This window comes from Dendrobates tinctorius, unplaced genomic scaffold (assembly GCF_039654945.1).
Source record: "Dendrobates tinctorius isolate UK_male_01 unplaced genomic scaffold, ASM3965494v1 ptg000226l, whole genome shotgun sequence".
Classification (NCBI taxonomy): Eukaryota; Metazoa; Chordata; class Amphibia; order Anura; family Dendrobatidae; genus Dendrobates; species Dendrobates tinctorius.
In genome coordinates this window covers 5752610-5780574 of record NW_027361893.1, presented here as the reverse complement: position 1 = coordinate 5780574, position 27965 = coordinate 5752610, and the positions used below count along the sequence as shown (strand labels likewise).

The 27965-nt window shown below is 48.0% G+C and overlaps 2 protein-coding genes across 3 annotated transcripts in view; one reads left to right on the top strand and one right to left on the bottom strand.

The window, feature by feature from the left end:
- Positions 1 to 12634, bottom strand: part of LOC141059257 (uncharacterized) — a 33346-nt gene extending 20712 nt beyond the window's left edge. Inside the window, exons 1-5 of one of the 2 annotated variants that reach the window (XM_073555573.1) lie at positions 8652 to 12634; positions 8343 to 8522; positions 8136 to 8259; positions 7955 to 8052; positions 7666 to 7756 (exon numbers count right to left, since the gene is read on the bottom strand). In XM_073555573.1, coding sequence (XP_073411674.1) covers positions 7666 to 7756; positions 7955 to 8052; positions 8136 to 8259; positions 8343 to 8522; positions 8652 to 8729 — 571 coding nt within the window. In that variant the 5' untranslated portion in view covers positions 8730 to 12634. The remainder of the gene's footprint in view (positions 1 to 7665; positions 7757 to 7954; positions 8053 to 8135; positions 8260 to 8342; positions 8523 to 8651) is intronic. The other variant, XM_073555574.1, reaches the window with a different exon arrangement.
- Positions 1 to 27965, top strand: part of LOC141059269 (uncharacterized) — a 1095346-nt gene that overhangs the window by 441745 nt on the left and 625636 nt on the right. The window lies entirely within an intron of this gene.

Genomic DNA, 27965 nt, shown 5'->3' with positions numbered 1-27965 from the left:
AGAGAGAGAGAAGTTAAATATTTTAGTTAGGTGAGGGGTGACAGCAGGGGAAAGGGTCTGGAGCAGATGTGACGGAAATGGGTCACTGGTGCAAGTGGTTGGGCGGGAAGATGCAAGGAGCCTGCTTACTTCTTCTTCTGTGACTGGTTCAAAGTCAGAGAGTGAGCTAGATGCAGTGGGGGAGGGAGGACAGTGCATGGTATGAGATGACTGGGAGATAATTTCCTGTCGGATCTGGTCAATTTTTTCTTTGAAGTAGTTGGCCAGATCGTCAGCTCGAAGCTCCGTGGTAGGGGCCTGTACTCTTGGGTTGAGTAGAGAATGAAATGTGTCAAAGAGACGTTTAGGGTTATTGGACAGTGAAGTGATGAGGGTGTTGAAATAGGTTTGTTTGGAGAGGTGAAGGGCAGTGTTGTATGTTCGAAGCATAAACTTATAATGGATGAAATCTTCGGGTAGGTTGGATTTTCTCCACAGACGTTCAGCGCACCTGGAGCACCGCTGCAGGAGACGTGTTTGCAGGGTGTGCCAGGGTTGTCGCCGTCTGTGTTGTGGTGTTCTATGAATAGGAGGAGCAAATTCATCCAGGTCACTTTGAAGTGTTACATTGTAATGCTTCAATGCAGAATCAGGACATGAGAGGGAGGAGATAGGGGCCAATGAAGACTGCAAGTTCTTCATAAGTTTCTGGGTGTTAATGGCCTGTATGTTTCTATAAATATGGACAGTGGGGGTGACCTGAGCAGCCTGGCAGTTCTTGATAGAGAATGAATGAAGGTTGTGGTCAGAGAGCGGGAGAGGGGAGTTTGCAAAATCATCCACTGCACAATGCCGAAAGACCACCAAGTTGAGGGAGTTCCCGTCTTCATTCGTTGGAGAATTAGTAAGCTGCAAAAGGCCAAACGAGGAGGTTAGAGATAAAAGGTGAGTAGCAGATGGGGAGAGGGGAAGAGCAATGGGGATGTTGAAATCACCCACGATGAGGGTAGGGATGTCACAGGAGAGAAAATGTGGAAGCCAAGTGGCAAAATGATCCAGGAACTGATGGGAGGGGCCGGGAGGACGATATACCCCTGCCACTCGCATGGAGAAGGGGGTGTAGAGTCTGATGGCATGGACCTCAAAAGAAGGAAAGACAAGTGAGGGTACTTGAGGGATAACCTGAAAGGTACATTTTGATGATAGGAGCAGACCAACGCCTCCACCTGCTCTATTGTCTGATCTTGGGATATGAGAGAAGTGTAGTCCCCCGTATGAAAGAGCAGCAGCAGCGGTAGTGTCTGACTGCTGGATCCAGGTTTCAGTAAGAGCCAGGAGGTTAAGAGAATTAGAAAGGAAAAAGTCATGAGTGAAGGAGAGTTTGTTACACACTGAGCGAGAATTCCAAAGGGCACAATTAAGAGAGACAGATGGCATGCAGGGAATATTAATAAGATTAGAGGGGTTTCTGAGTGTAGCAGTTGGGGGGTTTGACGTTCTATAACATGAGGGACCAGGGTTGGGAGCAATGTCTCCTGCTACTAGGAGAAGGAGGATAGAAAGAGTGAGCAGATGGTTAAGCGATTTGTGAGAGCGTCTCTTATGTTGAATGGTGGGACTGAATGGATCTGTGCAATTTAGCAATGTGAAAAGAGCGTGAGTGCTATACATAGGAGAGGAAAGGAGTGAGGGGCCAATATGGACGGAGTGTAGAGAGTTAATACCAGGGCGGTGGATGTGTGTAAATGCAGCGGCCAAGATATAAGTTATACAAATGCATATGGTAAATATTTGTGTTAGTCGAAATGTACAGGGAATAGATTTATTTATTTGTCTTACCTGTCTCCTGCCCTGTCTAACTGCCATGATATAACTGCCAGCGTTCTTAGATACATGTACTTTGATTACATGTACATAAATGCCACCCCTGCATAAATGCTTTCCCCAGGCTAGCTCTGAATTTATAGAAGACCACTTCTAAGATCTTCCTCCTTAAACCTGTGCACATGTCCCGGTTCTCAGAGTCATTTGCCAGGACATCAGACCTGTCTTTGGACGAATTTGAGGTCAATGACATTGTGGGATGCAGGGTTGTGCACGGTAAAAAGTTTTATTTGGTGGATTGGAAGGGTCATTGTCAAGAGTCTCGGACCTGGGAGCCAGTGAAGAATATCCATGCTCTGCTCTTTATTGCGGCATTTGAGCGTAGCGAGGCTCAGAGGGGAGGGGGCCCTAGAAGCGGGGTTATGTTAGGCGTCGGGTTCCTGTCACTGAACAGCAGGAATGCCGAGCCTTGCATTTGGCAGTCTCCCATTCCTCTTCGGCCGTAGAGAAACCTGCTCAGCAAACTCGTCGATCCCGGCATTCTGCTCAGAACAGCTCTGTGGGTTTGGTTGCTGCTGCCACCTCTGGCCCAGATATAGCAACGCATGCTGGTCAGCAGCGAGCTACTCCAGGGACTAAGTCCTCCTTTCGGTCCACTGAGCATGCCCGTGGGATGATCTCTCATTGGAGATCGAAGATCACATGTTCAGGTCCTTCTCCAGCTCGGTTTGGACCATCAGAAAGGTCAGGAAGGTCCCGGAAGGATGCAGCTATAAAAGGTTCGCATGGCCGCTCGGCCATGCGCTAGTATAGACTGCATTACCAGACTATGAGGAGTGAGTGTCGTATGCATGTATGAATGTCTCTGGTGAATGACTCATTATGAAACCCCTACTCTTGGTACGCATGTGTTGTGCAGCCTAGCCTGTTAAGCGCCCAGGCTTAGGTGTAGGTAGGACAGAGTCTGAGACAGGCATCAGTGTCTACGGTGCACGTGCTCGACACTCCATAGTCAGCGTCTATAGTGGCATCCGCAGGTGCGACGCCGCGCGCTCAGAAGGTCTAGAGGGACTCTGACCCCGTGTCCTTGGGGCAGAGTTTTGTGACCGCTTTCTGTGCGCTCCTTGGCCAGGCTCTGTGAGCTAAACAGGCACCGGCATTTATGTTCTGCGGTAGCGCGGCTCTGTGAGTTAACAGAGTTCGCTTCTGTTCACAGTGGGTGATGTTAACCCACATGTGACCTTTTGTTCACCGCTTTATACTTCCGCCATTACTAAGCAGCAGTTTACCACCCCTGCACGGTGGACCCTGGGCTGCAAAGCACCTTACTATTATTTTATTATTTGGTGCGTTCTGCTAGCCCTAACATTTTCTGACACTGGGCAGCACATTTCTCTGTAGAATACCTTGATAGTCTTGAGATTTCATTGTACCCTGCACAGATTCTAAAAACCCTGAGTCAAATGAAGCAAAGCAGCCCCAGAACATAACAGAGCCACCTCCATGTTTCACAGTAGGGACAGCGTTCTTTTCTGGATATGCTTCATTTGTCCAACTGTGAACATAGAGCTGATGTGCCTTCCATTTCTGTCTCATCTGTCCATAGGACATTCTCCCAGAAGCTTTGTGGCTTGTCAAAATGTAGCTTGGCAAATTCCAGCCTGGCTTTTTTTATGATTTTTCTACATCAATGGTGTACTCCTTGCTCGTCTCCCATGAAGTCCACTTTGGCTCATACAAAGATAGATGGTGCAATCTTACACTGATGTTCCTTGACCTTGAAGTTCACCTTTAATCTGTTTAGAAGTTTTTCTGGGCTCTTTTGTTACCATTTGTAATATCTGTCTCTTTGATTTGTCATCAATTTTCCTCCTGCGGCCACGTCCAGGGAGGTTGGCTACAGTCCCATGGATATTATATTTCTGAATAATATGTGCAACTTTATTCACAGGAACATCAAGCTGCTTGGAGATGGTCTTATAACTTTTACAGTTAACATGTTTGTTTATAATTTTCTTTCTAAACTCCTGAGACAACTCTTTCCTTTGCTTCCTCTGGTCCGTGTTGAATGTGATACTCACCAGGTCACCAAACAGCACAGTGAGTATCTGTAGCCTCTATACAGGCCACGCACTGATTCCAAGACAGTAGACACCTGTGATGCAAATTAGTGGACACACCGTGATTTTGTCACATATTTCTCAGGAATACCATCATTTCTGTCCAGGCCTATTTCATGAGTTTTATGTCTTTAAAAATTCTGTGGAAGTATGGTTGAAAAGCAATGTCTGACTTTCATTTGTCCGTTTTCATCGATTTTTTATTTGTTACTATTGTCAGATTCAAGTTATTTCTGTGACCATTGTGGGTTTTTCTGTCATTAAACGAGGAGAACCAACAATTTTGACCACATGTGTATAGATTATAACCCTCTGTGAATTAATTTGTAAAATGGAATCACTTTATGGGGATTTCGACTATTCTGGTTTTCTGTCATTTAGTTATATTAGGGCTTCTGCATATGAGGAGTCCAATCTCATCTGGGATCTGTTCCTGCTGTCCAGCTGGAGTAATCTGCTCCCTACTTCAGCCAATTGGAAAGTACCACACCCTACTGAAGCTCAAAGCATATGGCCGGAATCAGCCAGATACTGCGTTGTTCTCCTCTGGTTCAGTCCTCTGTGCTCAGCTCGCGGCTTGTGCATTTGTTTCCTGCTGTGACCGTGGCCCGTTTACTGACTACTCTTGTGTCTTCTGATTCTGTATTCTGTCCTTCTGGTTCTGACCCAGCTACCTGACTATTCTTCTTGCCATCTATTATCAGAGAATAGCAGCTAACACCATGGTCCAAGCATAGGGGTCCCAGTGTAAGTCCAGATCCACGTAAGGGTGTTAAAGGGCTATGAGCAAGGCAATCCAAGTATGTTCATGGTGGACATCTTTTGAGCTGCCAGGTGACCCAATACATTGTGTCAGAAAACTATTCCAGCCAGATCTGCATTCAAATAGCTAAATGGTGCTCCTTCCCTTCTGAACACTGCCATGTGCCCAGACAGCAGTGTACAATCGTATGTAGGGTATTGTGCGAAGTTAGAAAATAATTTGTAAGATCCATTTGTTTTCTATTATCCTTTGTGAATAATTCCAAAGTTATCACCACATAAAGTGACACACGTCAGATTTTAAAAATGGGGCCTGATTAGGAACACAAAACTGGCTGCGGGAAGAAGTTAAATCAGAGTATTTTGGACACTAATTACTGTAATCAAAAACTGTGAGTATAGACAATAACATCTACTGAAATGATCAAACCCAACAGTCTTCATCAGTAATAAATGAGTAACTAGTGGTGACTACATATTCATCTGTATTGGCCTATGACAGGTCATTGATCCCTCAGTGACCTGCCCCCCATTTTTACATAATGCATATAATAGTGTTGATGTTCTTGTTGATAATGCCTATAATATTGTGGCTATTGTGAGGCTTAGAAAAAAATTATATCCAGCAAAATGTCACCGGCATTGACAGCGCCTGCGCAGTATCATCTATAAGTAAGAGATAGATGATACTGGACAGGCACCGCCGGTGACATTTTGCTGGATGTAATTTTTTTTTTCTCAGCCTCACGATAGCCACAATATTATAGGCATTATCAACAATAATATCAATACTATTATATGCATTATGTAAAAAATGGAGGGCAGGTCACTGAGGGATAAGTAACCTGTCATAAGCCAATACTGATGCATATGTAATCAGAGCACCACATAAAGCCCCGCCCACAGCCCCACCCCAGAGCACAAGAATCTCATTAACTGAAAACTACAAAAAAGATTAAACAACAACGACAAGATGGATTTCAGCACCAGGTATCATTGTAATCAGTATAACGGCGCTGACCTGACAGTGTCTGTAGGTTACTGTGCACAATCCTGCTGACAGGTTCACTTTAAATTTAAATCTAAGGCATTTGGAAGAGGTGATGGAGAGCTTTTTTAAGAATGAGAGTTACAGACTCACACAAGTGAGGCAGAACAATTCCACCACAATCAAACTATCATACAGAATGAACAGGTAACAAAAGACATATTATTTTACGCTATGGTACATCCACAACAGCAACATATGCATGAGGGGAGAGTTCCAACAGTAAACCGGAGTTGCACTCATTTATGGTGGACCATTGGAGCTACTGTGAGTCCTGACCAGAACAGTAGAGAAATTATTAGCACCCCCATTTCAGGAGAGATTGTGCAGTAATCTGAATTCATTAGGATCAAAAACATAATGTAATTTATGATGTGGAGTGAATCCATGAAACCAGGGCTCGAGCCATGCCAACACATCTCCTGCAGGGGTGAATAAATGTATATTACAACCATCAGCCACGCACAGCTTAGAGATATATCATGGCTAGTGTTGAGCATTCCGATACTGCAAATATCGGGTATCGGCCGATATTCGCTGTATCGGAATTCCGATACCGAGTACCGATATTTTTTCAATATCGGATACCGGTATCGGAAGTCCCCATAATGCAATGAGCCACTGTTGTGGCTGTGATTGGCTGCTGAAATGATGTCATCATGATGCGCGGTCTGTGCTCATCATGATGCGCGGTCTGTGCCGACTGCGGAGGGTCTGTGCCGACTGCGGGGGGTCTGTGCCGACTGCGGGGGGTCTGTGCCGACTGCGGGGGGTCTGTACGGGCCTCTCGGGGGCCTGTGCCGGCTGCCGGTGGTCTGTACGGGCCTCTCGGGGGCCTGTGTCAGCTGTCGGTGGTCTGTGCCGGCTGGCGGGGGCCTGTGCCGGCTGCCGGTGGTCTGTACGGGCCTCTCGGGGGCCTGTGCTGGCTGTCGGTGGTCTGTGCCGGCTGCCGGGGGCCTGTGCCGGCTGCCGGTGGTCTGTGCGGCCCTGCAGGGGGTCTTGTGTGTGTGCACAGGCATCGTCCAATGGGACTACAAGTCCCATCGGGCGATGCCTGCTACAATGACAGTGATTGACACATTAGCCAATGATGGGACAGTAGTAGTCCCATCATCCGGCTAATGTGTTGAATGTAAAAAAAAAAAAAAAATTACTACATACATACTACATATATACTACATTCATACAACATACATATATACTACATATATACTACATTCATACAGCATACATACATACTACATACATGCTACATATATACTACATTCATACAACATACATATATACTACATATATACTACATTCATACAGCATACATACATACTGCATACATGCTACATATATACTACATTCATACAACATACATACATACTACATACATGCGTACATATATATGAGTTTTATTACAGAAATTCACACTTGGCCTCACTGCACATTTAATGTTGTCGATCATAAAAGCGAAGTTTGGCCAGAAAGACTGGACCTGGTCTTGTAGGGACCATATGAGCACATTCAGCAGCACAGAAGGGAGAGAAGGTAGACTCACCCAATAAGATCCCAGGGATCTAGTATGCCAACAGCATCATTACCCTCCGCTTTCTCTTACAGATCCATCATATTACTTTAAATTCAAGTGATTTTCTAACTTGTCAGCACATTCTACGTACACTGTCATTTGGCTTTGTAGTTTACAGATCTGGGCAGTTAATGGTCAGAGTCTTCTAATCTCAGGGGAAAGGTGGATCCTCCAGATGGTAAATTCTATAGTAAAGGGCTTTCAATGCCCAAAGTCATTTGAACAGTTTTGGGTGAAGGAGAATGTTGTGGTCTAGAGGCCAAATGGCGATCACATAATTGTGGTACGATAAAGCAGCCACAGCCGGTAACTGAGAAGAATCTGTGACTTCTCTGGATTTAGTGGTTACTACTCACCTGGGTAGTCATATGTAGGAATCTCCTCTTTACACCACGCATCACCCCTCACATATGTCTCTGTAGCATTAATATGGGTCAGATATTCACCCTGAAACAAATATTGTGAAAGTCACAGACAGATGGAGAAGTCACATCTATGATCAGCTCTAATCCTGCCATCTCCACTGTTCCCATTACACAAGTATAAAACATATAATACTGGTGGATAAAACAAGACTGAGCACAAGACCTTCACAGCCATCTACACATCACAGGGGAGATCTCATGACACCTTCTCTCCATCTACCTGATGATCCTGAGGAGCATTGGGATCTTCTTGTTTACAGTCCTGTGGAAGAAGAGGATGGGGACATCTCTCTGGTGTTGTCATCTTCCTGGATAGATCTGGAGGAAACACATACAGGGACTGAATTCATTCTTTACATACAGATAATTATAGGCCATGTGTATTTAGTCCTGTCTATTACCTGGTGATGTGAGGGGCTGGGGAACCTCCATCATGATGTCCTTGTACAGATCTTTGTGTCCTTCTAAATACTCCCACTCCTCCATGGAGAAATAGACGGAGACATCCTGACACCTTATAGGAGCCTGACACATACAATGATACCGTCATCCCCCAGATCCCTTCATAGCGTTACTGTGTAATGTCCCAGCATTCCCAGCATTGTCACCTCTCCAGTCAGCAGCTCAGTCATCTTGTAGGTGAGTTCTAGGATCTTCTGGTCATTGATGTCCTCATGTATCAGGGGATGAGGTGGAGGCCCCGTGATTTGGCTCAGGAGTCTTCCCCATCCCTCAGACACAGGGTCCTGACAGCACTCACTAGAGGTCTTCTTCACTACTGTGTAATCCTGGTTATGGAGAGACACATTAATAAATTTCACTACAGACATTTCCAGAGTCCTCACCTCTCCTGTTCTGTCCATCTGTTATTCCCATAGATAAGAATGATGTAATGTGACGTCATCAGAATCTCTCACCTCTCCCGTAAGCCGGAAGAGGATCTCTAGGGTGAGGTGTAATATCCTCTCCGCCATTTTGTCCCTGTCCATAGCCATCCTTGATGGGTAATTCAGAAAAGTTCTCTTAATGTAGAAGATCTTCACTTAGAGGATCCGATGTTGTAGAGACCTGAATGAGAAGATGAGCCGATGTAACATCATAAAAATCCTGTGTAATAATACAATTACTGGAGATAATAAGGGAAACATATGAGGAGATTTATTATTTTACAGTATTTAGTTTTCTTCTTTACATCTGTAATAAAACCTATATAATATATATATATTATATTCACTGCAGTCAAACAGGCAACACTCGCTTTCAAATCTGCCCTCACCTCTGCTAATCAGGCCTACTTCACAACCCTTGTATCTTCCCTATCCTACAATCCCAAACAGTTATTCAAAACTTTTAACTCCCTCCTCCACCCACCACTGCCCCCTCCAACCTTCCTCATCTCTGCTGAGGACTTTGCCACACACTTCAAAAAATAAGATCGACCAAACAAGGCAAGTCTTCACTGTTCAACCACCACAACCCCTTTGTATACCAGACCAATGCCCAGACCCCATAACCTCCCTATCTAACATCACTGAAAGGGAGCTTAATCGCCTCTTCTTCAAATCGCACCTCACAACCTGTGCACTTGACCCCATCCCATTCCACCTCATCCCCAACCTCACCACCACACTTATCCTATCCCTAACCCACCTCTTCAACCTATCGCTAACGTCCGGTACCTTCCCTTCTGCTTTTAAACATGCCACAATCACGCCTATCCTTAAAAAAAGCCAACCCTCGACCCAACCGCTATGTCCAGCTATTGCCCAATATTACTGCTCCCATTCGCTTCCAAACTCCTGGAGCTGCACATCCACGCTGAACTTTCCTCCCACCTCTCATCTAACTTGCTCTTTGACAATCTACAATCTGGTTTCCGCCCCATCACTCCACTGAGACAGCCCTGACCAAAATTACTAACGACTTACTTACAGCCAATGCAAATGGACAATACTCTATACTCCTGCTTCTAGACCTGTCCTCTGCATTCGACACAGTTGATCACTGCCTCCTACTACAGATCCTCTCCTCCTTTGGCATCAAAGACCTCGCCCTATACTGGATCTCCTCATACCTTTCAAACCGCACATTCAGCATCTCCCACTCCCACACTACCTCCTCATCCCACCCTCTCTCTGTTGGAGTCCCCCAAGGCTCTGTTCTAGGACCCCTACTCTTCTCAATCTATACACTTGGCCTGGGTCAACTCAAAGTCCCATGGATTCCAGTATCACCTTTATGCTGACGACACTCAGATCTACCTCTCTGGCCCAGATGTCACCTCTCTGCTGTCCAGAATCCCGGAGTGTCTATCAGCCATATATTCCTTCTCCTCTCGCTTTCTAAAGCTCAATGTGGACAAATCTGAACTCATCATCTTTCCTCCATCGCACAGATCTGACTTACCTGAACTATCACAATTAATGACATCACACTTTCCCCAGTACCGGAAATTCGCTGCCTCGGAGTAACCCTTGACTCTGCCCTGTCCTTCAAACCTCACAACCAAGCTCTTTCTACCTCCTGTTGCCTCCAGCTCAAAAATATTTCCAGAATTCGTCCTTTCCCCAACCCTCAATCTACTAAAATGCTTGTGCATGCCCTCATCATCTCCCACCTCAACTACTGCAACATCCTTTTCTGTGGTCTCCCTGCTAACACCCTCGAACCTCTCCAGTCCATCCTTAACTCTGCTGCCCGACTAATTCATCTCTCTCCTCGCTACTCCTCTGATTCTCCCCTCTGCAAATCTCTTCACAGGCTCCCATACCCTCAGCGTATCCAGTTCAAATTACTAATACTGACCTACAAGGCCATCTATAACCTGTCTCCCCCATATGTCTCTGAACTAATCTCCTGGTTACTTCCCTCACGTAATCTCCGGTTATCCCAAGACCTCCTTCTCTCCTCCACACTTATTCGCTCCTCACCCAACCGCCTCCAAGACTTCTCCCAAATAGCCCCCATCCTCTGGAATTCTTTGCTGCAACATGTCCGACTATCAACCACACTCGGATCCTTCAGACGGAACCTGAAAACCCATCTCTTCAAGAAAGCCTACAGCCTGCAATGACCCCACTACCTTCTCACCACTACCGGAGATATCGCCTCAACCAACACCGGAACTGCTGCAACCCATCAACCTACTGTCTCCTTCCCACCATCCTGTAGCATGTAAGCCCAAAAAGGCAGGATCCTCTCTCCTCTGTATCAGTCTGTCATTGTAAGTTTGTTTACTGTGATATCTGTAATTTGTATGTAACCCCTTCTTATGTACAGCACCATGGAATCAATGGTGCTATATAAATAAATAATAATAATAATAATAATAATAATATTAGGCCACAGACAACAAGCAGTTTCTTCCTCGGAGTCAGCAGCTGAATACGTTTCTCATAGACTCATCTTCCATAACGCTAATTCTCGTCTCATTTACCGACACTGAAATCGGCATTAGCAATACTGCAGGAGATATTCATTTCATGTGACATGAGAAATAACTACTTCATGATGAGGACGACATCTTCATTTTCTACTACGGCTCTAGACACATATTTGGCCAGAGTCCGTCACTGACTCCATCCCCACCAGCCGTCTATATGAATGTGTGGCGCCCCTGAGGGTTCAGTCGCCACAGAGGTACTGCACCTCCTCTTGAGGTGTGGTACCCCACCATGCAGGTAAGGTGGAGACACTTGACCACACTCTGACACCTGCATCCCAGACAACATAGTAGTGTAGCAAAGCACCTTTGGTGGCTACCTGCTTGGAACACGAAAAGTGCTGGGAGGTGGGTGGAGCTTAGACTGCACAGGAGAGCAGGAAGATATTAGGACTAGTTCAGTCTGAGAGAGAAGATCCCGTGAGTGGGATGGAGTGAAGGAGGTGCTGCAGCAGTCTCCTGTGACCTGGAGCTGCTGGCACGGGAAAGAGATATAGAAAGCCTGATTCTCCATAAGGAAGAAAGATTTGTACGGAACTTAAGGAGAAGAAGAGAACTAAGGACCAGGGTCAGAGCAGAGTTCTAAGCGCAAGGCCGGGGTCTGGTCCCCGAGGTTGTATGGATACTTATGGTCTTGCAGCAGACACCGGAGGAATAGAAGTTGTCACCACTTTATTCCCACACAAGACTTGGGGGCACAACAGCAATGTAAGTGAGCCGGGACTTGATAGCAAGGAGTCCCCGAAGCAGGCTACAGCTGTCTGCCGTACAAGTAGAGTTCAAAGGAACATCTTGAAGGAGGAACTTCAGTGTAACTCAGTACTGTGAGTACCTCAAACAAGCGCTAGTGAGGAGACGTTCAGAAAAGGCATATGTTGGCGGAGTGTTGGAACGGAGTACTTCATCTTGCCTGGAGGTTGGCTGAGCCCCTGACCTGGAGGACACGGCACAGATGCGGGCAACTATATGCACGACAGACTGTGAGTAAAGCTTTGGAACTACATGCCCTGGTGTCCTTCACTTATTCCTGCGCCAACCCACTCAGCACTGCTACATCTCTGTGCTTAACACTGCATCATTCTCCTCTCCTCACTATCTCCCCATCTACACTGCCCTGGGACTACAGCCCTACCTGTGGAGGGCCACAGCATCGTTGCTCCACCACAACACCTGTCCCAGAGGATCTGTCTGCAGCGTCGGCCTAACACCTTTATTGCCGAGCACCACAGGTGGTGTCACGAATCATCCATTTATAAACTTTAATCCTGCACACTCAAACACTATTCCTTTTACATGGACGCCCGGGGCCACGGACCGGGTCACTGCCGCTGTGACAACTCCCATTGAAATCAAAGGGCCCGGCTCCAAGAACCCCACGGCCACGGCGGGAGATCCATTTTGGCGTCACGAACAGGATGACGAAGACCGGTACCACCGGGTCCTGTGTGCTGAAGATTTATTGGATTTAAAAATTGCTGAGAATGTGCAAAATCACCAAATTCATAGACTGTAAAATGGACTCTCAAAATGGCCACCGGCGCGGTGAAGAAGGGCGTGACAACATGGGTGGCCCTAAGAAAAGAGCATGAACTGTCCTTGGCTTCTCCTGCCTAAAATTCTATGCAACAGCAACACGGCCCACCCCTAGAGGGGTGCATATACTGGCTTGGTATGGAGACAGAGGAAGAAGATTCCACCCCCAGAAGGAGGAGCGAAGCCCGGTGGCGGGAAAGGAGCCCAGGAAGGAGAGAGAACTCCTGGATGCCATCTTGGAAGAAGCACGGAGGCCTGAAGAGCGTGAGGAGGCTGAGCTAATCTTCCTCGGCGCACTGATTGAAGGCTCCAACCCCGCTTCCACCATGGACCGCCAGCAGCTGGAGGACGAAATTGCCCAGCTGACCCACCATATGCGGCTGAAACAGGAGGCTCTGTGGACTCTGAACCTGCAGCGCGCCCAGGAGGGGCCTACACCCGCGGTACCTTCACCGCCGGTACCCACCGCCGCTGCACTGGTTCTCGTTCGGGTAGCACCTGCGGAACCTGCGGCTGCTGCGATGCCATCAGCAGCGCCTGTCACCACCTCAACGCTGCAACCGCCGCTGAGCGCTGCCTTCCAGGAGGAGTTACCCGAGGGCCTGGGAGCTGAAGAGGAGGAAGCTGTGCTCCTGCCTGGACCTAGCGCAGCTGCGCAGGCCCCACTGAAGGCCCCTGTGGACCCGGAGACGCCATCCGCACCACCACCGTCCCCGGCCTCTGACCAGGCAGCTCCAGTGACCACTGCTGCCACCGGCTGCCATTCAGTGCCTGCTCCGGAGCCGACACAACACCGCCAGGAGGTTCCAGGTATGACCGCCGCCCATGCAGCTGCGAAGACATCAGGGTGCCCGGCTGCTACAATGTCCGGGCAGGTCGTGCTGGACCTAGTCTGGGACCGGGATTCTAGTCCCTGGGGGGGGGGGGAACACCTGAACCCCTAGCAGTGGTGCCCCTGTCCACTGTGGGCAGAGGCCGGTCCCGAGGTGAGGAGGAGGAGATGGAGGCCCACTGCCAACAGACTATCCGCCAACTGGCAGCTGAACAGAGGGGACGGGAACAGCGGAGACTGGCAGTGCTGGGCCCTGACCTGGACAGGAAAGAAATGGTCAGTGCTGGTCACTATGGTCCCCGGGACTCAGCGGGATGGGGTCAGGTCCTTAATGTCAACCAGGAATGGGGGTTTGGCTTTATCTCAGACCCCCAGAGGATCTCTGACCTCTTCTTCAGCCGGAGGAATGTAGAGTCCCACCTCCGGAGGGGACACCCTGCTTGTGACCTGTACCCGGGAGATTATGTTACTTTCACCCAGCATGAGGGGCTACGTGGCTGGTACGCCCTGAACGTGCGCCGCATACCGGAGGACTTTATTGCGGCCTACAAGAATGAGAAAGCATATGTTCCCCCAGCAGGGATGCCTCCCACTGTGGTAGTTGTACCTGTAAAAGTCAGGCAGGCCATGTCCACTAAAGTACAACATCCAATGGTACAAGTTGCTACCTCTGCTGTACCACAGGCAGCAGTACCACCAGCTGCCACCTCATCCTTTGTTAACCCACCAGGAGGTGGAAAACCAGACAGTCTTCTGTTGTGAGTTCATTTTCCCCTTCACCATTGAGGTCTGATGAACTCCCTCTTCTGGTGAAGGAAGGTAGTGAGGCTGATTACCAAGCACCTGAGCAGGATGATGATGACTGGGTGACTGGAATTGCTGACTGGATATAAGGCAGCCGACACCCTTCTGCCTTGCTGGTGATCTCTCTGAGGGATTCTAGGAGACCAGTCTGATTCCTGCTCCTCAAAAGCTAAGTTTTCTGCTCTCCTTTTTGCATTTGTGTTTTGGTTTTGTTTTGCCTTGTTTTTCTGGATTTCTGCCATTCCCTGCTGGGGTGAGCTGAATTCCTTTTTGCTCTGTCTTCAGAGAATACCTGAGTACTGATATAGTCTTTTTGAAGCCTAGCGTCTTCAGGGCTTTTTTCCCTATCAGTCTGTTGGCTCTTGTTTTGAGAGGGTTTTGGCGGATTGCAGACAGCAGCTTTTCTATCCTGTCCTATTTAGTTAGCTTGGGCCCCATCATTTGCTCAGCCTATCTTTCTATCTGTGTGAGTGTTTTTTCATCTTGCTTCACCGTCATTATATGTTGGGGGCTGCCTATTGCTTTGGGGCCTGCTCTGGGGCAGTTTAGATTTCCGTTTCTGTCTTTAGGCTATTTAGTTCTCCGGCTGTGATTGAGGGGTCTAGGGTACCGTAGGAACCCCCCACGGCTACTGCTAGTTGTTGTTGATAGGTTCAGGGGTCTGCAATCCGATAGCTTCCAACTTCTCTGGTTTTCTGGACTTAGCTAGTATTTATGTTTTTGCCTCCTACGGTGACTCATTCGTAACAGTCTTCCCTGGAAACAGCAAAAGAAATCAGCTTCCACTACCCCAGGAGGGGACAACCAACAATAAAGAACATGCCCACAACTAAATAACTAAACTGTTACCCAGGAGGGTAATGGCACGTTTGCCCCTTGTTATTTTTCCCCAGTTCGCCCAGTTGGCACCAGTTTTATTGAACTGTAGAGATCATGGACAATGATTGATCCAAAAACTTTCTTGTAAATAGTTGCGCCTTTTAAGGTGCCCTCTCTTGGTTTTACATAAGTCCTCTTTAGATAAGAACTACCTCGAACCTGGAGCATTGCTCCAATTCCAAGGACACTGCAAGAATTATTGTCTAATGTGCATAATGTGCCTTATGAAAATGTTGATAGCAATAGAACAGATTTTATATAGAATTTAGTTGGTAGTAATGTCTAGGTATCTGATTAGGACTGAATATTTTGCAGAATTTAGTCTCATAAGTTATGCTTTAATAAAGATGTGTATGTGGCACCTCCAGGAGTATGGTCGCCACACTGGCTATGCCTTCCTCCAGGGGAAGGTAATGCCAGGCTTGGAGGCAATGATGGGTCTCTCTCGCAGTCAATCTATGCATGCAACACAGTTCCACTCCAGGCCAGCAGGGAGAACTCTGAACTGGGATTAAGGGGAGGAGTGCTCTCTGAGGGCCAAGAGGAAGGTGTGGTCAGTTAGTCTGCGGAGGCTGAAATGTGCAGACGTGGAGAGAGAAGCTGGAGGTTGAGCTAGGAAAGGAGAGCTCCCTCACAGTGAGCGCATGAACTGGAGCCTGGTCTCCACGGTTGTATGGATACTAACGGTCCTACAACAGATACCAGAGGAGTAGGAGGCTGTAAATACCCTATTCCCATCTAAGACTTGAGGCACAACAGCAGCTTGGATAAAGAGCCGGGACTCAGAAGAGAGGAGTCCCCGAGATAGGCTACAGCTGTCTGCCGTGCAAGCTAGGTTCTTGAGAACACCTGACAGGAGGAACTTCAGTGTAACTCAGTACTGGGGATCCCTTAAGTAAGCGCTAGGAAGGAGACTGCACAGCCCATCTGCAGAGAGAGAATCCCTGAATTGCTTCCAGGCTATACGGCTCCGTTACCATCTGTAATCAGGACCCTGGACTGCAGTTATCAAGTAAAGGTACAGAAATTGCACCCCGCCGTGTCTTTGTCTGCTTCCTACCCTTCTGGCCTTGCTACATCTCTGTGCCAGCCACATCTACACTGCCCTGGGACTACAGCTTCACCTGTGGGGAGCTTTTACATCTTTGCTGCACCATATCATCAGTCCCAGTGGATCTGAATGCAGTGTCGGCTTGACATCTCACTTGCCGAACAACACAGGTGGCGTCACAAACTATTCATCTAATTACAGGGTCCAGGACACGGACCGGGTCACCGCTGCTGCGACACATCCCCCTGACACCGGCCCGGTACAGAGTACCCCACAGCCCTGGGAGGGCGACCCAATTTGGCGTCACGAACAGGATTACGGAGCCCGGTACCCCCCGGGTCCTGTGTGCCATAGACTGTGTTGGTGTAAAAGACTGTGTGTGAAATTGCCGCCATTGCCGCGCTGCTTGGCGCGCGCGTGAAGAAAGAGGGGCAGGCCTTCATGGGCGGAGCCTACCACAAAGCGTGAGGAAGTGCAGTGCCGTGCGGGAAGAGAGGACAGCGCGCGAGAAGGGGAGGAGCTGAGGCCTACAGCCCGGAGCGTCGGGCCTGTGAAGCGGCCGCCGGTGAGCTCACACAACCCCCGGCCCTGGCTAGCTTTAACTAGGGGGGAAGAGGATGTCCACGCCACGCGACAATGCAGTGGCGGACACCGTCGCCAACCCTGCAGCACTGCAGCGGTCTCCATTATGCCGCTGTCCATGCCCTACATACCGGGAGCAGCCTGGCTACCCCAGTACTCGGGTGAGTCACATACCCTGAGTGAATTTAAAGAGAGACTGTGCAGTTTGTTTAAAGTATACCCTCTGTCTGAAAGCCAGAAAGTGAATATCCTGATTGGACAGCTAACGGGTGCAGCACAGAGAGAGGTGAAAGCCTGGCAGGACACTGATAAAGAGACTGCTGCAAAGATCCTGGCCAAGCTGAGGAGCAGCTTTGACACCCGCACTGCAGCTGAAATCAAGATGAGGTTCTTTGACTGTAAACAGAAGGCGCAGGACAGTATAAGGGACTACGCTCTCAACCTGCAAGAGGCGCTGCGAGCAGTTAAGCAAGTTGATCCTGACAGTGTAAAGGAGGAAGATAAACTGTTAAAGGAGCAGTTCATTGAAGGGCTCCTGTCCAGTACCCACCGAGGACAGTTGCGTATCATAACCCTGCAAGACCCTGATCTGGACTTTGCTGATTTTAAGGACAGGGCTATACGGGTACTGCAGGAACCCATTGACAGCCGTCCAGCGCCCCTGAGGCGCCCAGCAATCACCTACCATCAGGAAGCAACATCTTTTCCTTCCATCCCTGTGGAGGCTGATGCACAGACTCTGGATAAAGATCCAACTGAGGAGCTGCGTCTTCAGGTCCAGGAGTTGACCAAAGGAATGGCTGCGCTTACTAAAACCGTGCAGTCCCTGCAGGTGTCCTCCAAAGAAAAGATCCAGCTTGCTTCTAGTCCAGAGGATGTCCCGTGGCTCCAGAGGAGGAGAACCCCGCCGCTTCGAGAAAGGAACAACGATCGCTATGACCAGGACGGACATTCCATCTGTCGTCGCTGCTACAAGGCAGGTCATCTTGCAAGATTTTGTCCTTTAAACGAGTAACTCCTGGGGCAGAGGGCCAACCCCCAGGAGTAGCATCCCCAGGCCCAAGGAACTGGTGAGCCAAGTATGTGGGAGGGAGACCAATCCTTCCTGTGGTGATGGACGGCATCCCCATGAACGCTTTGCTGGACACTGGCTCCCAGGTGACCACTATGCCGTACATTCTTTACAAGAGGTATTGGGCTGATTCTGAACTTACCCGTGGCCCAACTGATGAACTGACAGTAGTTGCCAGTAATGGTCAGTCTTTGCCGCACATTGGGTGTAAAGAAATTACTGTTAAAGTGGGTCGGGTAGAACTAAAGTCTCAAGGTCTGATAGTTGTTGATATTGATCGACGTGAATGTAATCCCATGATGACTCTTGGTACAAATGTAATTGAAAACTGTCTGTCCGAGGTTATTGTCTTGTTGCAACAGGTGGCTGAGACTGCTGGTTCCGGAGAACAACGAGTCCTGCAGAAGAAGATTCGAGCACTGATGCAAAGACAACAGGTAGAACTCTCTGGCGGAGAGATTGGCAGCGTCAGAGTGAGTGATGCTTTCCCCATTGCAATACCCCCCAGATGTGAAATGTTAGTTTGGTGTCGGGCAGCTATAGGTCTCAGAGGGAGGGATTACCAGGCATTGGTAGAGCCCGTATATTCTGATAGCAGGCCCACTGTCCTGACAGCCAGAGGGGTGGTTGATGTACGAAAAGGGAGAGTACCTGTACGTCTTTTGAATTGTGGGGAGGAAGAGGCCACAATACCTCGGTACGCCACAGTTGCTAAGCTGCTCACCGTTAATAACAACTCTTTGCAGGCAGCAGAGCCCTTGGTCTCATCCGATCAGGTGGAGGACAATGGCTCTGTGAAGCAGATGGAGGAGTGGTGCCAGCAACTGCAGGTGGGGACTGAATCTACACCTTCATACCAGAAAAATGGGGTTTACAGAGTGACACAAGAGTATGAGGGTATTCACCAAACACCCACTAGATTTTGGGCAGGCAAAAGGGGTTCAACATCATATCCCCACTGGAGACCATCCACCCATAAAGGAGAGGTACAGACCTATACCCCCAACACAATACCAATGTGCCAAGAGTATGTTGAGAGAGATGAAGGAAGCTGGGGTTATTAGAGACAGTTGTAGCCCCTGGGCAGCTCCATTAGTTTTTGTAAAGAAAAAGGATGGTACCATGAGAATGTGTGTTGATTACAGGAAAATTAACAGCATTACACATTAAGATGCCTACCCATTACCTAGAATTGAGGAATCATTGGCTGCACTTAAAACTGCTAATTACTTTTCCACCTTGGATCTCGCCAGTGGGTATTGGCAGGTTCCCGTGGCAGAGGCAGACAAGGAGAAAATGGCATTTACCACTCCAATGGGTCTCTGTGAGTCCAATTATATGCCATTTGGGCACTGCACCTCTCCAGGGACATTTCAACGGCTGATGGAGTGCTGCCTGGGACACATGAACTTTGAAACGGTCCTGTTGTACCTGGATGATGTAATTGTTTTCTCCAAAACCTATGAAGATCATCTAGAACACCTGGCTGAAGTGTTTGAAGCTTTGTCCAATTTTGGCCTGAAGGTGAAGCCTTCCAAATGCCACCTGCTGAATCCCAAGGTACAGTACCTTGGTCACGTAGTGAGTGCAGAAGGTGTGGCACCAGATCCTGACAAAGTCACAGTCATCAGGGACTGGCCGAAGCCCAGCAACCTCCATGAAGTATGCCAATTCCTTGGATTGGTAGGCTACTACCGAAGGTTCATCAAAGGCTTCACTGAAATAGCCACTCCTATGCAGAATCTCCTGGTGGGACAGTCCAAGAAGGCCAAACAGAAGAATTCCACATTTGAATGGACTGAGGAGTTGGAAAGGTCCTTCACCAGGTTGAAGATGGCTCTCACAGGTGAAGAAGTTCTGGCCTACCCAGATTATGACAAACCCTTCGTGTTGTACACTGATGCCAGCAAGGTGGGACTAGGAGCGGTACTGTCGCAGGTACAGAATGGCAAAGAATGAGTGATCTCCTACGCCAGCAGGAATTGCATCCCACCAAAAGGAACCCTGACAACTACAGTTCTTTCAAGTTGGAGTTCCTTGCCATAGTCTGGGCTGTCACCGAAAGGTTCAAACATTACCTGGCCTCAGCCAAGTTCATTATCTTCACGAACAACAATCCGTTGACTCACTTGGACACTGCAAAACTAGGTGCACTGGAACAGCAATGGATGGCTCGGCTATCTAATTATGAGTTTACCATCAAGTACCGGGCAGGGCACAAGAATGCCAATGCTGATGCACTGTCCAGGATGCCTAACCTACCAGATGCAGGAGAAGACCCGGAGGCTCTTGAAGAAATAGAATTGCCTCCCTTCCACCGGCCACTTGCGGCCCAACGTGCTCAAGGAGTGAGAATCAGACGGTCTGGCTTGAGGGAAGTCACCCTGAATCCATTGCCCCACCATGATTGGGCAGAAACGCAAGATAGTGACTCTGCAGTCTGCCTGGTGAAGGAGCTGCTGACATGAGCTGACTCACATGCAGAGTCAGATGCTCCTGAAGAAGCTCAGCAGTTGTGGAAGGAGAGAGGCCGGCTGTTCATGTATGAAGAGAAGCTCTGTCGGAGAAGTATCAATGCCCGCACTCATGAGCTGGTTTGGCAGGTGATAGTCCCAAAAAGAGAGGCATCAATGGTCCTAGAAGCATACCACAATGGAGCTGGACACTTCGGATGGAAGAAGTTGGAAACATTGCTCCGAGAGAGGTTCTACTGGGCTGGTATGAGGAAAGCAATTGAGAGGTGGTGCCGGGAGTGTGGACAATGTAACCTGCGCAGAAAGGATCGAGACAGCCAGAGAGCTCCTCTACAGCCAATCATCACCAAACAGTCACTTGAGTTGGTAGCCCTGGACTATGTGAAGCTGGTTCCAAGCCGGTCAGGTTACATCCATGCTCTTACCATTGTGGATCACTATTCAAGATTCCTGGTAGTTGTGCCTGTCAAAGACCAAACTGCCTGTACCGCAGCCAGAGCATTCCAGCAGCACTTCTGTAGACCACATGGGTATCCGGAGAGGGTGCTTACAGACCAAGGTCCAGCTTTCGAGGCAGAAGTGTTCCAAGAATTCTGTAACTTGTATGGTTGTAAGAAGATTCGGACAACCCCGTACCACCCACAGACCAATGGCATGTGCGAGAAGATGAACCAGGTAGTGATTGACCTCCTGAAGACATTGCTGTTATGAATGAGTCACCGTAGGAGGCAAAAACAGAAATACTAGCTAAGTCCAGAAAACCAGAGAAGTTGGCAGCTATCGGATTGCAGACCCCTGAACCTAACAACAACAACTAGCAGTAGCCGTGGGGGGTTCCTACGGTGCCCTAGACCCCTCGATCACAGCCGGAGAACTAAATAGCCTAAAGACAGAAAGGGAAATCTAAACTGCCCCAGAGCAGACCCCAAAGCAATAGGCAGCCCCCAACATATAATGACGGTGAAGCAAGATGAAAAAACACTCACACAGATAGAAAGATAGGCTGAGCAAATGATGGGGCCCAAGCTAACTAAAAAGGACAGAATAGAAAAGCTGCTGTCTGCAATCCGCCAAAACCCTCTCAAAAACAAGAGCCAACAGACTGATAGGGAAAAAAGCCCTGAAGACGCTAGGCTTCAAAAAGACTATATCACTATTCAGGTATTTTCTGAAGACAGAGCAAAAAGGAATTCAGCTCACCAAGCAGGGGAAGGCAGAAATCCAGAAAAACAAGGCAAAACAAAACCAAAACACAAATGCAAAAAACAGAGCAGAAAACTTAGCTTTTGAGGAGCAGGAATCAGACTGGTCTCCTAGAATCCCTCAGAGAAATCACCAGCCAGGCAGAAGGGCGTCGGCTGCCTTATATCCAGTCAGCAATTCCCGTCACCCAGTCATCATTATCCAGCTCAGGTGCTTGGTAATCAGCCTCACTACCTTCCTTCACCAGAAGAGGGAGTTTATCAGACCTCAATGGTGAAGGGGAAAATGAACTCACAACAGTACCTCCCCCTTGAGGAGGGGTCACCGAACCCTCATCCACGCCACCGGGGTGATCAGGGTGAGCCCCGATGAAAGGCACGCACCAATCTTTTGGCATGAATATCAGAGGCAGAGACCCAGGAATTATCCTCCTGACCATAACCCTTCCACTTAACCAAATACTGGAGTCTCCGTCTAGCCAGGCAGGAATCCAGTATCTTCTCTACCTCATATTCCATGTTACCTTCAACTAATACAGGGTCCGGAGGTGCCACCCCAGGAACAACTGGTTCAACAAACCTCTTCAACAAGGACTTATGAAACACATTATGAATTTTAAATGTGACAGGAAGAGCCAAACGAAAAGAGACCGGATTAATAATCTCCAAAATCTTGTAAGGTCCAATAAATCTAGGCTTAAACTTAGGAGAAGCCACCTTCATAGCGATATTTTTTGATGATAACCAAACCATATCACCAACCTTAAACTGGGGACCAATGGTCCTATGTCGGTTGGAAAACCGCTGGGCCTTTTCCTGGGAGAGAGATAACTTATCCACCACTTGGTCCCAGATCTGGTGCATTCTCTCCACCACAGTGTCAACACCTGGGCAGGCAGAAGGCTCCTCCTGCCCTGAAGAAAATCGAGGATGAAATCCAAAGTTACAAAAAAAAGGTGACATCAAAGTGGCAGAACTAGCTCTATTATTTAAAGCAAATTCGGCCAAGTGCAAAAATGAAACCCAATCATCCTGATCAGCGGAAATAAAACATCTCAAATACGACTCCAAGGTCTGGTTTGTTCTCTCCGTCTGCCCATTGGTCTGAGGGTGAAACGCAGAGGAGAAGGACAACTGAATTCCCAGCTTGGAACAGAAAGTCCTCCAAAATCTAGACACAAACTGAACTCCTCTGTCAGATACAATGTTCTCAGGAATCCCGTGCAAGCGAACCACCTGTTGCAAAAACAGGGGCACCAACTCAGAGGAAGATGGCAACTTAGGGAGTGGTACAAGATGAACCATCTTAGAGAACCTATCACAAATCACCAAAATAACAGTCATTCTCTAAGAGACAGGCATATCAGAGATGAAATCCATTGAAATATGGGTCCATGGCCTCCTAGGGACCGGCAAAGGCATCAACAACCCACTAGAGCGAGAACAAGGTTTACACCGGGAGCAAGTCCCACAGGACTGCACAAAATTCCTGACATCACGAGACAAGGCGGGCCACCAAAAAGACCGACTCACCAGATCTCTAGTACCAAAAATACCTGGATGACCAGCCAATGCAGAGCAATGAACTTCAGACATCACTCTCTTCTTCCACTGGTCAGGAACATACAACTTTCCACTGGGACAACGCTCAGGTTTGTCCACCTGGAACTCTTCCAGAGCACGTCTCAAATCGGGCGAGATGGCAGAAAGAACTACCTCTTCGCCTAAGATGGTAGCAGGCTTGGTCACCACAGCAGAATCAGAAAAGAAGCTCCTAGAGAGGGTGTCTGCCTTGACATTCTTAGTGCCAGGAAGAAAAGAGACCACAAAATCAAAACATGTAAAAAAACAAGGCCCACCTATCCTGTCTAGGGTTCAAGCGTTTGGCCGACTCCAGGTAAATCAAATTCTTGTGGTCAGTGAGGACCACGACTTGATGTTTAGCTCCCTCCAACCAATGTCTCCACTCCTCAAATGCCCATTTCATGGCTAACAGTTCCCGATTCCCCACATCATAGTTACGTTCAGGTGGAGAGAACTTTCGGGAAAAGAAAGCACAGGGATTCATTTTAGATGTTACAGGATCCTTTTGGGACAAAACAGCTCCTGCACCAATCTCAGAAGCGTCCACCTCTACCTGGAACGGGAGCGAGACATCAGGTTGCCGCAAAACCGGGGCAGAAGTGAATCTTCGCTTCAGCTCCTGAAAGGAAGAAACAGCCTCCGGAGACCAATTCAACACATCAGCACCCTTCTTAGTCAGATCAGTCAATGGCTTGGCAATACTAGAAAATTTTGCTATAAATTTCCGATAAAAATTAGCAAAACCCAAAAACTTCTGGAGGGCCTTCAAAGAAGTGGGCTGAACCCAATCATAAATGGCCTGTACCTTGGCCGGGTCCATTTCAATAGTTGACGGAGACAAAATGAATCCCAAAAATGAAATCCTCTGTACCCCAAAAAGGCATTTCGATCCTTTGACATACAGGGAATTCTCCCTCAAGATCCGGAACACAGTCCGAACATGTTCCACATGAGAATCGCAATCCTTGGAGAAGATCAAAATATCATCCAGATAGACAATCAAAAATTTATCCACAAAGTCTCGGAAAATGTCGTTCATGAAGCACAGGAAGACAGAAGGGGCATTAGTGAGCCCAAAAGGTATCACCAGGTACTCAAAATGTCCCTCCGGAGTATTAAACGCCGTCTTCCATTCATCTCCATGCTTAATGCGGATAAGATTATACGCCCCCCTGAGGTCAAGCTTGGTAAACCAGCAAGCACCTTTAACTCTGGAGAATGGATCCGAAATCAGGGGTAACGGATACTGATATTTAATAGTAATTTTGTTGAGGGCACGATAATCAATACAAGGCCTTAATGAATCATCCTTTTTGGCCACAAAAAAAAACCCGGCACCTAAGGGTGAAGAGGATGGTCTAATATGACCCTTCTCCAACGCCTCCTTAATATAGGATCGCATAGCCTCGTGCTCGGGCACAGATAAATTGAAGAGCCGACCCTTGGGAAATTTACACCCCGGGCTCAGTTCAATTGCACAGCCATAACTCCTATGAGGAGGCAAAGACGCAGACTCATTCTCACTAAATACATCATAAAAGTCCGCCAAATAGTAAGGAACATCATGCGACTGAGGAGAGGTGGAAAAGACCGGAGCCTAACTAAGGGCACACCGACAACCCCAACTCACCACAGACACAGATTTCCAATCCAAAACTGGATTATGAATTTGCAACCAGGGAAACCCCAGAACAATGGTATCATGCAAATTATGCAACACCAAAAATCTGCAATGTTCTTGATGGTCTGGGGCGACTCGCATTACCACCTGGGTCCAAAACTGAGGTTTATTTTTCGCCAAAGGAGTAGCATCAATCCCCCTCAAAGGGATAGGCGTCCGCAGAGGTGTCATCGGAAATTCACAACGTTTAGCAAAATCCAAGTCCATTAGGTTCAGGGCTGCTCCCGAATCCACAAAAGCCTTGGCGGAAAATGTGGACAGGGAGCAGATCAGAGTAATTGCCAGAAGAAACTTAGGTTGAACACCACCCACAGAAAACATATGTGCAAAACGTTTCTCTCGTTTAGGACAGACAGAAATAATATGCGAGGCATCTCCACAAAAAAAACAAAGCTTATTACGCCTTCTGAACTCCTGACGTTGCTCCCTGGACAAAAGTCTATTACATTGCATAGGTTCAGACACTTGTTCAACAGGTGGCAACACCTCTCGTACAGTCCTGCGTTCACGTAAACGCCGATCCACCTGAATGGCTAATGACAAAGAATCGTCAAGACCAGAGGGAACAGGAAATCCTACCATAGTATCTTTTACGGCTTCTGACAAACCCTTTCGAAAGAGAGCTGCCAAGGTATTATCATTAAAGGTAGTAAGGACCGCCCACTTTCGGAATTTTTGACAGTACAATTCTGCAGAATCTTGAAAGTCAAAAATTTAGACCGATCCCCAAAAAACATATCAGGAGTAGGGATCTTTGGTTCAGCAGCATGTGAATGAGCAAGGTAGGCGGAAATTCCCCGCACTTCCGCAGCGAGCTGCTCCACACGATCAGACAATTGCTTTATCTCCATTGAGAGAAAAAAAAAATCCCCCTACGGCCTCAGAGATAGAGAAGAAAAAATATACATACTTTTTTTTTTTTACAATTCTTTCCTGCTATTGAGTACCCTAGGATCTGCGGTATGGCTGGTGATTCTGTTATGAATGAGTCACCATAGGAGGCAAAAACAGAAATACTAGCTAAGTCCAGAAAACCAGAGGAGTTGGCAGCTATCGGATTGCAGACCCCTGAACCTAACACTGAACAACTAGCAGTAGCCGTGGGGGGTTCCTACGGTGCCCTAGACCCCTTGATCACAGCCGGAGAACTACATAGCCTAAAAAAAGAAAGGAAAATCTAAACTGTCCCAGAGCAGACCCCAAAGCAATAGGCAGCCCCCAACATATAATGACGGTGAAGCAAGATGAAAAAACACTCACACAGATAGAAAGATAGGCTGAGCAAATGATGGGGCCCAAGCTAACTAAAAAGGACAGAATAGAAAAGCTGCTGTCTGCAATCCGCCAAAATCCTCTCAAAAACAAGAGCCAACAGACTGATAGGGAAAAAAGCCCTGAAGACGCTAGGCTTCAAAAAGACTATATCAGTACTCAGGTATTTTCTGAAGACAGAGCAAAAAGGAATTCAGCTCACCCAGCAGGGGAAGGCAGAAATCCAGAAAAACAAGGCAAAACAATACCAAAACACAAATGCAAAAAACAGAGCAGAAAACTTAGCTTTTGAGGAGCAGGAATCAGACTGGTCTCCTAGAATCCCTCAGAGAAATCACCCGCAAGGCAGAAGGGTGTCGGCTGCCTTATATCCAGTCAGCAATCCCAGTCATCATCATTCTGCTCAGGTGCTTTGTAATCAGCCTCACTACCTTCCTTCACCAGAAGAGGGAGTTCATCAGACCTCAATGGTGAAGGGGAAAATGAACTCACAACACTTTGCCCTTGGAGGAGAGGAATCTGTGGCCGGAGAAGTTGGCTGACCTGGTAGACCTGTACAACCATATTCCAGTGAACTCCACCAACTGTACCCCAGCCTACTTAATGAGAGCAAGACCTGGTAAGCTGCCTATTGACTTGGACATGGGAGTCCTGACACCCGAAGTAACGTCACCAGATGCTGACTGGGACACGGAGAGGCAGCAACAGTACAGGAGGGTTCAAGAATGTGGAGAAGAGTCTAGCCCAGGCAAGACAAAAGCAGGAGAAGCTTTACAATCAAAATGCACCTGCCGTTCCTTTGTCACCGGGAGAGCAAGTCTTGAAAAGAAAGAGAAGATTGCACAAATTGGATGATCAGTGGGAAGCTGAACCTTATACCATTCTGCCCTCAAGTTTTGATAATACTAAGGTATGCCTTGTTAGCAAAGATGGAGGAGAGACCTCAGCAGCGGTATAGAGAGATCATTTGAAGTTATGTCCTGACCAGTTAAAAGAAAGAAAGGAAGAGTGTCATGGTCACGTGTGTCAGGACGCAGATGATACCGCAAGGCGGACCCATAACACACGTGACCCTGGATACACCGCCTCCAGTGGGGCGCATTTAAATAATAAAACGTGCAGGTGGATACGCCGCCTCCAGCTGGCAAATTTTGGTATTACACGTTATACAATAAATCTGGAAACCCCGCCTCCAGTAAGGCGCATTTAAATAATAAAGGGGGAACCTGGGAAACTTTAACAATGGTGGGCCCTGCGATAGGGAATGGGGACATGGAGACCTCCTAAGCTCCCCTGAGCCAGTGTCCCTGCACTCCTTACATTCCCTAAACAGGCTCCGCACCTGTCGCCGCACGCGTACCTTAACGCCCTTGCTCACCCTGACCCTAAACCCTCACTAGGGAATGGGTCGGTGCGAGACTAATCCCACCATTGCACTAATAACACACATAAGGAAAGAGACAATACAGGGGAAACACCACTTAGCTTTGCTCTGTTGCGTGCGCTCCTAGCAACAGAGCCCACCACCTGCATGCGTCTTCTCCTCCACCTGGATCCATCACCATAACAGGATCCTTCACCTTAGTGCAGCCTTGGAGCAGAGTCCGACACCAGTTGCAGCTGCTTAGTACCAGAGTCCCAAGGAAGTGTTCAGCTTCTGTCACGAAGTCAAGCATGCTTGAGTCCAGCTCAGCGGCCAAGTCCCACATGGTGAGTGCCACTCTCCATAGTAGCCACTCCACCAGACCATGCAGACACTTCCCGCTGACTCCATCACTGCGACCCCACCACGCCATGCCAGCCCTTCGTCCAGACACCATAGC